The sequence below is a fragment of the Arachis duranensis genome, chromosome 2 (genome assembly GCF_000817695.3).
Source record: "Arachis duranensis cultivar V14167 chromosome 2, aradu.V14167.gnm2.J7QH, whole genome shotgun sequence".
In the NCBI taxonomy this organism is placed as follows: Eukaryota; Viridiplantae; Streptophyta; class Magnoliopsida; order Fabales; family Fabaceae; genus Arachis; species Arachis duranensis.
The window spans coordinates 49,971,077-49,982,877 of NC_029773.3; the positions used below are offsets into that span (position 1 = coordinate 49,971,077).

General features: G+C 34.1%; 1 protein-coding gene across 1 annotated transcript; it reads right to left on the reverse strand.

The window, feature by feature from the left end:
• Nucleotides 1-2,865: 2,865 nt before the first annotated feature.
• On the reverse strand, nucleotides 2,866-11,352 carry LOC107474442 (uncharacterized). The gene is made up of 5 exons (XM_016094062.1): nucleotides 9,457-11,352; nucleotides 9,044-9,251; nucleotides 6,302-6,493; nucleotides 4,250-4,764; nucleotides 2,866-2,901 (listed from the first exon to the last, which is right to left on the reverse strand). Exons 1-5 carry the CDS (start codon nucleotides 11,350-11,352, stop codon nucleotides 2,866-2,868), a joined length of 2,847 nt encoding a protein of 948 aa, XP_015949548.1.
• Between the last annotated feature and the right edge of the window lie 449 nt (nucleotides 11,353-11,801).

Below are 11,801 nucleotides of genomic sequence, written 5' to 3' on the forward strand. Positions count from 1 at the left end.
ATGCAACCTACGTCCAGTCTCCTCCACAACAATGGAGGAATTTTCACTATAGTTAAAAGTATTACATACACCAATTTCACACTCAAGTTCTAACCTAACTTGACATTGGCTATGCTAACACCTAACTATTCACTCTTAGTGCTAACCCAACTAAGAAAGGGATACCTAATAGGTACAAGATACAAGACACTTAACGAACCTAAAGAAATCAGAAAATAACTCTAGGCTTTTCTCTCAAGTGTATCACTCATCCTTTTTCCATTTATGGCTTTTACTTGAGCTTTCTCACAATGCCTTTTCTCACAAGAAATTACAGAAAGATAAACATAGAAAAGTACATTACAATCAGTAAAACATGAAGGAGATTGACTTCATATTAGCAAGCCTCTGATTCAGTTATTCATACTGGCGGAATGCACCTTTGATTAGGTTACACTGTCAGGTTAGTTGCATTTTTTCAAAGAACACTTCTCAGAACAAAACCTCAATACTCTGGTTATCTCTTCTTAGTTCTGAATGAGCAGAGAGCTTCTTTTTATCTCCTTGCATGTTACTTGGTTCTTCTTCCTAGGTTAACTCCTTAAGCCTTGAACTTCACCAACACACCACATCACCTTTTTTCCCAATTAATCCCCAAATTGAAAGTTTGAGTCTGACCTTCTTTCTTGATCGAAAGTCTCATGACATCATAAATAGATGTTTCCAATGATAAAACCCTATCTTAGCCATTGAAAACCAACTTTGTCTCCAAGATACACTTGTGACCGTGGATGCACAGCAAATTAGAGAAGAAATCATCTTTCCCTTGTAACCTATTTTTGGAATGGGAGAGTGTTGGGAAGAAGAGAAGAAAATGAGATACGTGTAGAAGGAAATGAAAATCACCTTTAACTTATGACCTCTTCTTGATATAGATTGATGATGGGTGATTAGATTTCTATCATTTGCTTAATCTTCTCTTTCTTGTTTCTTTAATGAATAGCTTAGGGAAGAAACTCTCTCTTTCTCTTTCTCACTTTTCTGAGTTTTCTGACCAAGGTACAAAAGTGAACGTTGCTTTTGGTAAGGCAAATGAGTGGGATTTGCTTGCTGAATTCAAATTGGGCTTGGATTGGGTTGTGATTTGCTTGGCCCGTTGGTTCCTTTTCTTTACTTCTTGAAGGATTCATCTTGAGATGGATGACTAGGGCTTGGTTCATTCCATTCATGTAACCCGTTTACTTTCTATTCATCATCTTTGGGCTTCTTTTATTTTTGTGACCCATTAGAATAGATTCAGCTTGCTTTGAGTTGGGTTGTTGTTGATTAATAGCCTTCCAGCCTTGTTTTTATTTTCATCCAATTGGGCTGCTCCATTATATTTATTTTTGGCCTGCGACATATCATCATAAATAATCAACACTAATTATTTACTTTGCTTAATAAAATAATGTTTGTCATCATTAATTAATTTAGTTAATTTCTTAACTCAACAATCTCCCCCTTGATGACAAACATAATTAAACATTAATCAAAAGGAATTGAATTTTAGTAAAATTAAGAAACTTCCCTTTGAATATGATGTTGCTTGCTTTTGTGTTGCTCCTCCTTTTCTTTTCAAGAGATTCTCCCCCTAGATTTAAGCTCTTCTTTTCTTTCTTGTTTGCATATACTTATTTGGAACAAAAAAATGTTATATACTATCCAAGGATGCAGCAAACAGTAACAGTTTCAAACAGTTATAACATCTCATGAAACATGGCTAAGTGGATTTGTTTAGCCCAAAACTGAGTCAAAATAAATAAGTAATTAGAACAAATATCCACCTCAAAATTTTAACCAAAACAGAGCATCAAGACTAGCAATGACAAAGCAGAGCAACAAATCATGTAAAGCAAATTCATATTCACATGCCAAATAAAAACACAGCAGTAGCAAAATTTCAAATTCTTTTATGCCTACTACCTACTACTACTCTCCCTTTTGTCATCAAGGGTGGACAACAAGCAAGATCAATAAAAACAACACCTTAAACCCTGCAAGAAAGTGTCAGAGACTTTTCTTTGATGATACCAGATTAGCTTGATGTGCTCTTCCTTTCTTTCATATGAGTTGCTCCCCCTTAATATATGCTAATCGCTTAATCTGAGGACACAAACAATAATGCCAACACAACAATTCACCAGCACAACATAAAGTTCAAATGACTTAAAGTCATCCAAGTTCAGTTCACAAATAAGTCAGCCAAGTTCAGTTCACAAACAAATCATACAGAATTCAGCTCATAAACACAAGTCAATTAACAAACACAAGACTAGTCAAAACTAATATCTAATAATCTCAGTAAGTCTTATGTCTTATCAAACCTCATATATGCATTTTTCTCCCCCTTTAGTCATCAAGGTGGTAAAAATAAAATAAAATAGGACCTGCAAAAAAGTGTGTTAGAGACATGTTAAACCTAAATGTTGCGTTTTGAAATACTAAGAAAAATTTGGAAGAGAAATCAAGATCATATTTCAACCCGCAACACCATAGTTATATAACAAAACTCACAATGTGCGAAGACCAATTCTTGGTAAAGACTCATTAGAGCCAATCAAAAAGAGAGTTTCATATCACTTGAAGGTTTTAGAGAACAAAAGGAGACCACATGTGTAATAAGATTTAAGCTTGGTCCATGTCCATTTTTACACTACAAAATCCAGATCTCTCATTTCTTATTCAGCAAATGTCTCTTTGACATGAGTGGGTTTGCAATAGCTACAAGTTAAGAGTGCTCTTGAAAAAAGAAAGTTCAGAATCCTATTCCAAGAAAGTTCAGAGCCCAGAAGATTAAATTCGAAATGATGGTTCTTCTTCTGCCCAAAATTATCTCATCCGAACTTATGAAACAAAATCTTCAACAAACACATCAGCAATCTTCAAACAATGAATCATGACTTAAAATTCCTAAACTAGTTCTAAGCATACAAAATCTGTCCTCAGCTAGTGGTTTAGTGAAAATATCTGCCAATTGCTCTTCTGATTTAACAAATTGAATGCTAATATCCCCCTTTTGGACATGTTCTCTTATTGAGTGAAGTTTTACTTCAATATGTTTAGTCCTAGAGTGCTAAACTGGATTTTTAGAAATATTAATGGCACTCATATTATCACACAGCAAGGGAATATTTTCAGCATTTAATTTGTAATCAGCAAGCTGTGTTTTTAACCATATAAGCTGAGAATAACATGAAGAAGCAACTATATACTTAGCCTCTGCAGTGGATAAAGCCACTGTTGGCTGCTTCTTACTTGACCAAATATTCAAGGACTTTCCAAGGAAGCAACATAGGCATGGAGTGCTCCTTCTATCAACTCTATCACCAATAAAATCTGCATCACAATAACCAACTGCAGAAAAATCATCAATCTTAGGATACCAAAGACCAAAATTGGGTGTGCCATGAACATATCTAATGATCCTTTTAACTGCTGAAAGATGTGACTCTTTAGGTTTGGATTGGAACCTTGAACACAATCCAACACTTTGCACAGTGTCGGGTCTAGAGGATGTTAAGTACATAAGAGAACCAATCATTCCTCTATATCTAGTCTCATCTACATCTTTCTCAGTTTCTCCTTTATCTAATTTAGAATTAGGGTGCATGGGAGTTCCCATGGGTTTGGCATTTTTCATACCAAATTTCTTAACTAATTCCTTGGCATACTTCTCTTTATGAATGAAAATACCATTTTTAGTTTGTTTAATTTGCAGCCCAAGAAAAAAATTAAGTTCACCCATCATACTCATGTCAAATTCACTTGTCATGAGTTTTTCAAATTCAAAACAAAGGGATTCATTTGCTGATCCAAAAATAATTTCATCAACATATATTTGGACTAAAATAAAAGAATCATTAGAATTCTTGATAAATAGAGTTGTGTCTGTGGTGCCTCTTTGAAAACCATTTTTCAAAAGAAAAGAGCTAAGTCTCTCATACCAAGCTCTAGGAGCTTGTCTTAAACCATAGAGAGTTTTAGATAATTTGAAAACATGATTAGAATGCTCTGTGTTTTCAAAACTAGGTGGCTACTCCACATATACTTCTCTATCTATCACACCATTCAAAAATACACACTTCACATCCATTTGGTATAATTTAAAACCACAAAATGCAGCATAAGCTAAGAGAAGTCTTATTGCTTCCATTCGGGCAACAGGGGCAAAGGATTCATCAAAGTCTATTCCTTCTTCTTGGTCATATCCTTGTGCCACAAGCCTTGCCTTGTTTCTTGCAATGCTGCCATCTTCTCCTAACTTGTTCCGAAATATCCACTTGGTGCCGGTCACTTTCTGTCTACTTGGCCTTGGAACCAAAGTCCACACTTGGTTCTTCTCAAACTCAAGAAGCTCATCTTCTATTGTTTTAACCCAAGAAGGGTCACTAAGGGATTTCTTGACATTTTGAGGATCTATTTGTGAGAGAAGGGCAATGTTTGATTCTTCATTTGCCTTTCTAGTGGATGACCGAGTTCTAACCCCTTGAGAGACATCTCCAATGACAAATTCCTCTGGATAATTCTTCAAGAATCTCCATTCACGAGGTCTGGTGGACTTGGAGGCAGATTCAGTTACCAAGGGATTCTGGGTACTGCTGGTTTCAGGATTTCCTTCAGATTCGTGAGACAAAATAGAATTGTCTCTTAACTTTTCAGCAACAGCAGTTTCTGGTTCAGCTTGAATAGAACTTCCATTTTCTTGATTTTGCACAGTTTCAACTTCCTTTTGAGCTTGATTTCCTGCATCACAATCTTCCAAAATACTTTGTACCAAGTTAGTATCACAAAATGTAACATGTATGGACTCCTCAATAATCCTAACATCTTGATGATAAACCCTATATGCTTTACTAGTTGTGGAATATCCTACAAGCAAACACTCATAAGCCTTTGGATCAAATTTGCCCAAATTATCTTTGTTATTTAAAACAAAACATTTGCATTCAAAGATGTGTAAGTAATCTAAGTTTGGTGGGTAGCCTTTCCAAAATTCATAAGGGGTTTTCTTCAAAAATTTCCTTATGATTGTTCTATTCAAAATGTGGCAAGCCGTGTTAACTGCTTCAGCCCAAAGGAATTTTGGAACATTACTCTTACAAAGTATAGCTCTTGTCATCTCTTGTATGCTTTTATTTCTTCTTTCCACAACACCATTTTATTGTGGTGTCCTTGGACAAGAGAAGTTGTGAGATATTCCAAATTCTTCACAAAAGGATTCAAATAAATTGTTTTCAAATTCAGTTCCATGATAACTTTTTATAGAAGAGATTTTTAAATCCTTTTCATTTTGAATTTTCTTGCAAAAAGGTTCAAAGGCCGTCTTTGTCAAACTTTATCAAAGGGAGACCTCTTACTAATTCTTTCTTTACAAGTTTGTTTATTTGAAACATACTTGCATGGCCCAATCTCTTGTGCCATAACCACTTTTTAGATTCTTTAGAGTGAAGACAAGCTACATTTTGATCCTTTAGTTCATCAAGAGTAAGTCCATACATATTATTAAAACGCTTGGCAACAAACATCACTTTATTTGTCTTTTCATTAACAACACAGCATTCAAGTCTTTTGAAAGTCACTAAATATCCTAAATCACACAGCTGACTAATACTCAAAAGATTGTGTTTCAAACTGCATACCAAAAGTATATCATCAATGAAAGTAGATTGCTCATTACCTACTTTTCCAACAGCAATAATTTTACCTTTACCATCATCTCCAAAGGTCACAAAACCTCCATCATACTTATTTAGTTTGATGAAGTAAGTTGACCTTCCAATCATGTGCCTTGAACATCCATTGTCCATGTACCACATGTCCTTTTTGTTCTTGGATGCTAGGCAAATCTGCATGAAGAGTTTCAAGTAGCCTTAGGTATCCAAACTAATTTGGATCCTTTGAAGTTAATCAATCTTGGTTGCCCAAGTGCATTGAAATCACAAACAACATTGTAAACTTTGTTTCCTACAACTCTTTTTTCAATGAAACATTGTGCATATGAGTGACCAAATTTCTTGCAATTAACACAATGATTTTCTGATGTGTGTCGCTAAAATTTAGATGAGCTACCATGCTGGAAATGATTAAATGATTGATATTTTCTGGTTTTTGGAAGAGGTGCATTTTTTTTGACAAACTGATTTTTGTTATAATTATTCCTCTTTGCAAAAGCATTTTCACCAGAATTTTTGAAAACCTTTGGATTTTTTCGAATATGAGGTTTTATTTTAAAATGGTGGTTTCTTGAAAGCAACCTCATTTTTCGAAAAGTATCCCAAACCTGGCCTGTTTGAAGTAGGTTCGGTTCTTGGTGAAGGTTCAGTTTCACTTGTATAAACTTCATCAAATTTCTCCTCAAGTGTGGGAACATTCCCAATACCAGATTTGTTAGATGTGGCTTTTGTATTTGATGATGAAACCACAAATTTTATAGAGGAAATATTGGAAGCTGCATCTTCCTTGGCTATGTAGCCTAAACCAGATTTTTTAAACAATGGTCTTTGACTTGCAAGTAATTTGTCCAAGTTACTAGAACCTTGAGCAAATTTTGCTAAGTCACCATTCAGCCTTTTAATCATATCATTTAATCTTTCATTTTCAGTAATTAACTCATACGAAGGATCCACAATGTGCTTTCCTTTTAATTTTTCAAGTTCAGATTTTAGAAATCTATTTTCTTCAATAATGTCCAAAGCACATTCAGTTTCCTTCACTTTTTCTTTTAAAAAATTATTTTCAGCTCTTAACACATCTCTTTCATATCTACGTTCATTGTATTTGTCAAGAAGTTTTGAGGTGTTTAAAGTGAGATCATCAATAATAGCATGCAAGTCCTCAATAGTCAAATCATAATAATTTACCTCATCAAGATTGTTGTTTCCAGCCATGAAGCAGTCTTTGTCATCTCCTTCAGATTCTTCTTCTTCATTTGAGTCATTCTCAAGATCCTCCCAAGCTGCCATGAGTACTCTCTTCCTTTCCTTCTTTCCTTTGTCCTCCTTTTTGAGCTTTGGACAGTTTAGCTTGAAGTGTCCAGCCTCCTTGCAGTGATGGCACGTCACCTTGCTCAAGTCGAACTTGTGCTCCTTTGAACTTGAACCCTTGTATTTGCCCTTACTTTTCATCATCCTTCTAAATCTCCTAGCAAAAAAGAAAAGCTCATCATCTGAAATACCATCACTAGACTCACTCTCTTTTAGTTCTATCTGTGATTTGAGGACTATTCCCTTTTTTTTGAGTCTGTATTTGTATGTGTGGCTTCATAGGCAAGGCGTTTTCCTCTCAGTTCATCATAGGTTATGGGACTTATGTTGTTGCTCTCGGTTAGAACACTGGCAGTGTTTTCTCATTCTTTTGTGAGGCTTCTAAGGAGTTTTCTCACCAAAGTTTGTTCTGCATAGTTTGTACCCATAGCATTAAGATTGTTGATTATAATTGAGAATCTCTCAAACGCTTCATCAATGCTTTCTCCATCCTTCATGCTAAATATCTCGTACTCTTTTCGCAGCATATCAATCCTCGTTTCTTTGACTTGTTTAGTGCCTTCGTGTGTAACCTGGAGTTTTTCCCAGATTTCTTTGGCTGTCTTGCATTTAGACACCTTTTGGTACTCTTCAAAGTTGATAGCACAGTAAAGAAGGTTGATTGCTTTAGCATTTAGCTCTATCTTCTTCTTATCATCTTCGTTCCATTCAGCTTCTTCTTTTGGAGTCACTACTCCATCAGCACTTATTTTTGTTGGGATCTTGGGACCGCTCACAATAATCTTCCATACGTTATAGTCAATGGATTGGATGAAGATCCTTATCCTTTCTTTCCAGTAGGAATAGTTCTTCCTGCCTTCAGTGAGGGTGTAGGCAACTATGGTTGTGCCCAAGTTGTTCACCATTGGATCTTGCTCCAAGTGGTTAAGCTTGATTCTTGAGACCTTAGCTCCTAATACCAATTGAAGGTTGTGGTAGGCTTAGAGAATGGGGGGTTGAATCTATGCCTTCCTTTTCAGTTGCGGTTATTACCTTTTAAATCAAAACTTTTAATTTTGATTCTGTTTGTACTCAGCAGCGGAAATTTATGAGACAATTTATTTTTGTCTCATGAATATCAGAAAATAGAACACAGCAGAGAAGAGAAAAGCTAACACCAGCATATATCTTGGTTCGGTTACCTTGTGCTATGCAACCTACGTCCAGTCTCCTCCACAACAATGGAGGAATTTCCACTATAGTTAAAAGTATTACATACACCAATTTCACACTCAAGTTCTAACCTAACTTGATATTGGCTATGCTAACATCTAACTATTCACTCTTAGTGCTAACCCAACTAAGAAATGGATACCTAATAGGTACAAGATACAAGATACTTAACCAACCTAAAGAAATCAGAAAATAACTCTAGGCTTTTCTCTCAAGTGTATCACTCAGTCTTTTTCCACTCATGGCTTTTACTTGAGCTTTCTCACAATGCCTTTTCTCACAAGAAATTACAGAAAGATAAACATAAAAAAGTACATTACAATCAGTAAAACATGAAGGAGATTGACTTCATCAACAGCCTTTGTGCTATGCAAAAATCTAGATTAGCAAGCCTCTGATTCAGTTCTTCATACTGGCGGAATGCACCTTGATTAGGTTACACTGTCTAGTTAGTTGAACTTTTTCAAAGAACACTTCTCAGAACAAAACCTCAATACTCTGGTTATCTCTCCTTAGTTCTAAATGAGCAGAGAGCTTCTTTTTATCTCCTTGCCAAGGGCGGAGCTAGGCTAACTATTTAGGGGGTGCGGTGTTATATTTTATATTACTATTTCTATTGATAAAATTAATATATATATAATCTCAATCAAAGTAAGACAATAATATATAAAAATTACCACTTACAGTTTTGTATCATGAAAAAGCTATTCGACGTTTTTTTCTATTTTCAAAATCATCTATAATTGAATTTGTGTCGAAAATAGCTGCTAATTCTTTTTCTATATAGATGACCAAGTTGTCTGCAAGAAATTCATCAGCCATTTTACTTCGGAGTCTTGTCTTAACAATTTTCATTGCTGAAAAAGCTCTTTCTGTTGTTGCTGTAGACACTGGTAGAGTCAAAACAAGACGTATTAATCTATCAACCATGTGATAAGTTCTTGATTTTTCCATTTCTTGCAACTTGTTGCACAATTCAGAAAGTGTACCAATGCCTTTCAAATGATTTGGTATATCATGCTGATAATGTTGCAACTGAGATTTCAAAATATTTAGCTCATTAGAAGGAAAGTCAAGGGGATAAAACTTCTCTGCTAACTTGCTGATTTCTTCAATATTAAATGATTTGAAATTGTCCTTAGGATCCCAAAGCACAACTCAAAGTCAAAAGCTCTATTGTTTGCTCATTAAATCTACTATTCAACTCTTGTATTTGAGATTCAATTGTTGCCAAGAATACATCTATTCGATAATGATGCTCAACTGTTATACTTGGTTGACAAGATCGACCTCTTCCAAAAACATATTGTGCACTCATATTAGGGATTTCAATTTCATGTTTTTCACAAAAATCTTTAACATTTGCAAGAAAATTGCACCATCCACCATCTCTTAATTGTTGAAGAAGTAACTTTGATGTAGAAACAATATGCATTGCATTAAGAATATCTTGAGATTGTTGTTGCAGTGCTTGGCAAAGAACATTGGTGATTCCCATAATCTCTTTCATCAAGTGCAAAGTGAAAACAAATTCAAATGACAATAATATTTTACTAACACCATAAGCCTCACCTCTTTGTGCATAAGTTGTCCCGTCTTCAATGATATTATTGAGAACAATATTGGTAGCAGTAAACATTTTTACCAAACTGCAAATATAATTAAAGTGAGAGCTCCATCGAGTATCCCCAGCTCTTTGTAAAGTGCTTATTTGATTCGCACATTTGCCTGTTTCTAATTCATTTTGAGCAACCAAGTTTGCATTTTCAATTGCTTGAGCTTCTTGTAATTGATCATGTCTTTTTGAAGAAGCAATAACAATAGTGACAATAGAGTTTAATTGAGTAAAAAATTCATGAATTTGAAGTACCTCTCTTGAAACTGCCACCAATGCTAATTGTAACCTATGAGCAAAATAATGCACATAGTATGCTTGTGGAGAATCTTTAAGAAACAAAGCTTGCAAACCATTCCACTCACTCTGCATGTTGCTAGCACCATCATACCCTTGACCCCTAATATTTTCAACTTGGAGATTATAATGAGAAAGGACAGAAATCAATTCTTTCTTTAAAGTTGTTGCACAAGTATCAGTGACATGCACAAGATCAAAAAATATCTCTTTAACAAAACCATCTAGAATAACAAATCTCAAAACAATGGCCATTTGCTCCTTTTTAGATTCATATCTAGCTTCATCAATAATAATACAAAATTTGGCATCTCCAATCTCTTCTCTGATTGAATTTCTCATCTTAGTAGCAAGAATATGTAGAATTTCTTTTTGGACATCATTTGAAGTATACTTAGCATTTTTTGGAGCATTTTCCAAAACATTCTTTTTCACTCTTTCATTGTAAGATCCCAAAATTTTCAATATTTCCAAAAAGTTACCTCTGTTGCTTGAACTTTGGCTTTCATCATGTCCTTTGTATGCACAACCTTGAAATGTCAACCATTTAATGCAATCTATAGATGCTCCTAGTCGAATTCGATTCTTTTCAATCTCTTCTGATGTTTGCTTATGAAGAAGTTTGTCAATATGTTGTGATTGTTTCATCAAATCATCACATGATTTCAGCGCCTTATGATGGAATGAGTTAGGACCTTTGCCAATGTGATTCAAAAGAGCATATTCTTTTCCACTATTTACTTTTTTCCAATTCCTGAAACCATTCTCAATAAAAGCATTTGAACCCGTATTGATTGAAGGTTCCTTAGCAAAAAGAAAGCACGGAAAACAATATATAGCATAATCTTCTATAGAATATTCTAACCAAGATGGAAACAATTTAAACCATGAAGCTTGAAAGCGACGATGACTTTTATCACCAGAAAATGGATAATTATCAAGAATTGGTTGATTTGGCCCAACTTTAATATAAGTCCGACGGATTTCATCTCTTTTATTTGGAGGAAACTTCCAAATCATTGGTCGCATCCCAGGATCTCTTTCCAAACGAAAAACATCCAGTTGATTTGGAAGAAGTCGTGGACGCTTTGAGCTATTTAATGAAGAACTTGAAGTAATGAAATTTGATGACCCCTCAAGTATTGGAGTAGTAATAGTAGAAGTATCTTCATTTTCTTGATCTTTTCTTTTAAAAAATGTATCAATGGTTTTGAACTTACTCATAATTCAAATGGCCAAATAAGTTCCTATAATTAAAAATATATTTAGCGAAAAGTGTAAATTACAGTTTAAATCTTTACAAAATATAAAAATTATATTTCAATATAAAATATAATATTAAAATTCTGAACAATAATACTAACATCCTAGTATAAATAATATAAAATTGTAATTAAATAGTTAACAAATAAAAAAATAAATATACAAATTAACATATAATAACATAAACTTAATTAACAAATAATCATAAATTAACTAATTAAGTAAATAACTAAATATATAAAAAAGAATAAAAATAGAACCTTTTTTGAGAAAGAGGAGTGAAAAATCACTTGTTAAACTACTATCTTTTTTTTTAATCTGCAAAAAACAAAAAAAAAAAATAAAAGTCAAAGAGGTAAAATTATAAAAGATAAGAAGATTAAAAAGATAAAAAAAAAGAAGAATAGAAA

Bases quoted from the DNA above. Each gene is read 5' to 3' on its own strand.
- LOC107474442 (XM_016094062.1), bottom strand. From the start codon at position 11,352: ATGAGTAAGTTCAAAACCATTGATACATTTTTTAAAAGAAAAGATCAA. The intron at 9,252-9,456 runs GTATTCTTGGCA...TTGAAATCTCAG, and splicing joins AGCATCATTATCGAATAGAT to TTGCAACATTATCAGCATGA. The intron at 6,494-9,043 runs GTAAAATGGCTG...AATCTGGTTTAG, and splicing joins TGTTAAGACAAGACTCCGAA to GCTACATAGCCAAGGAAGAT.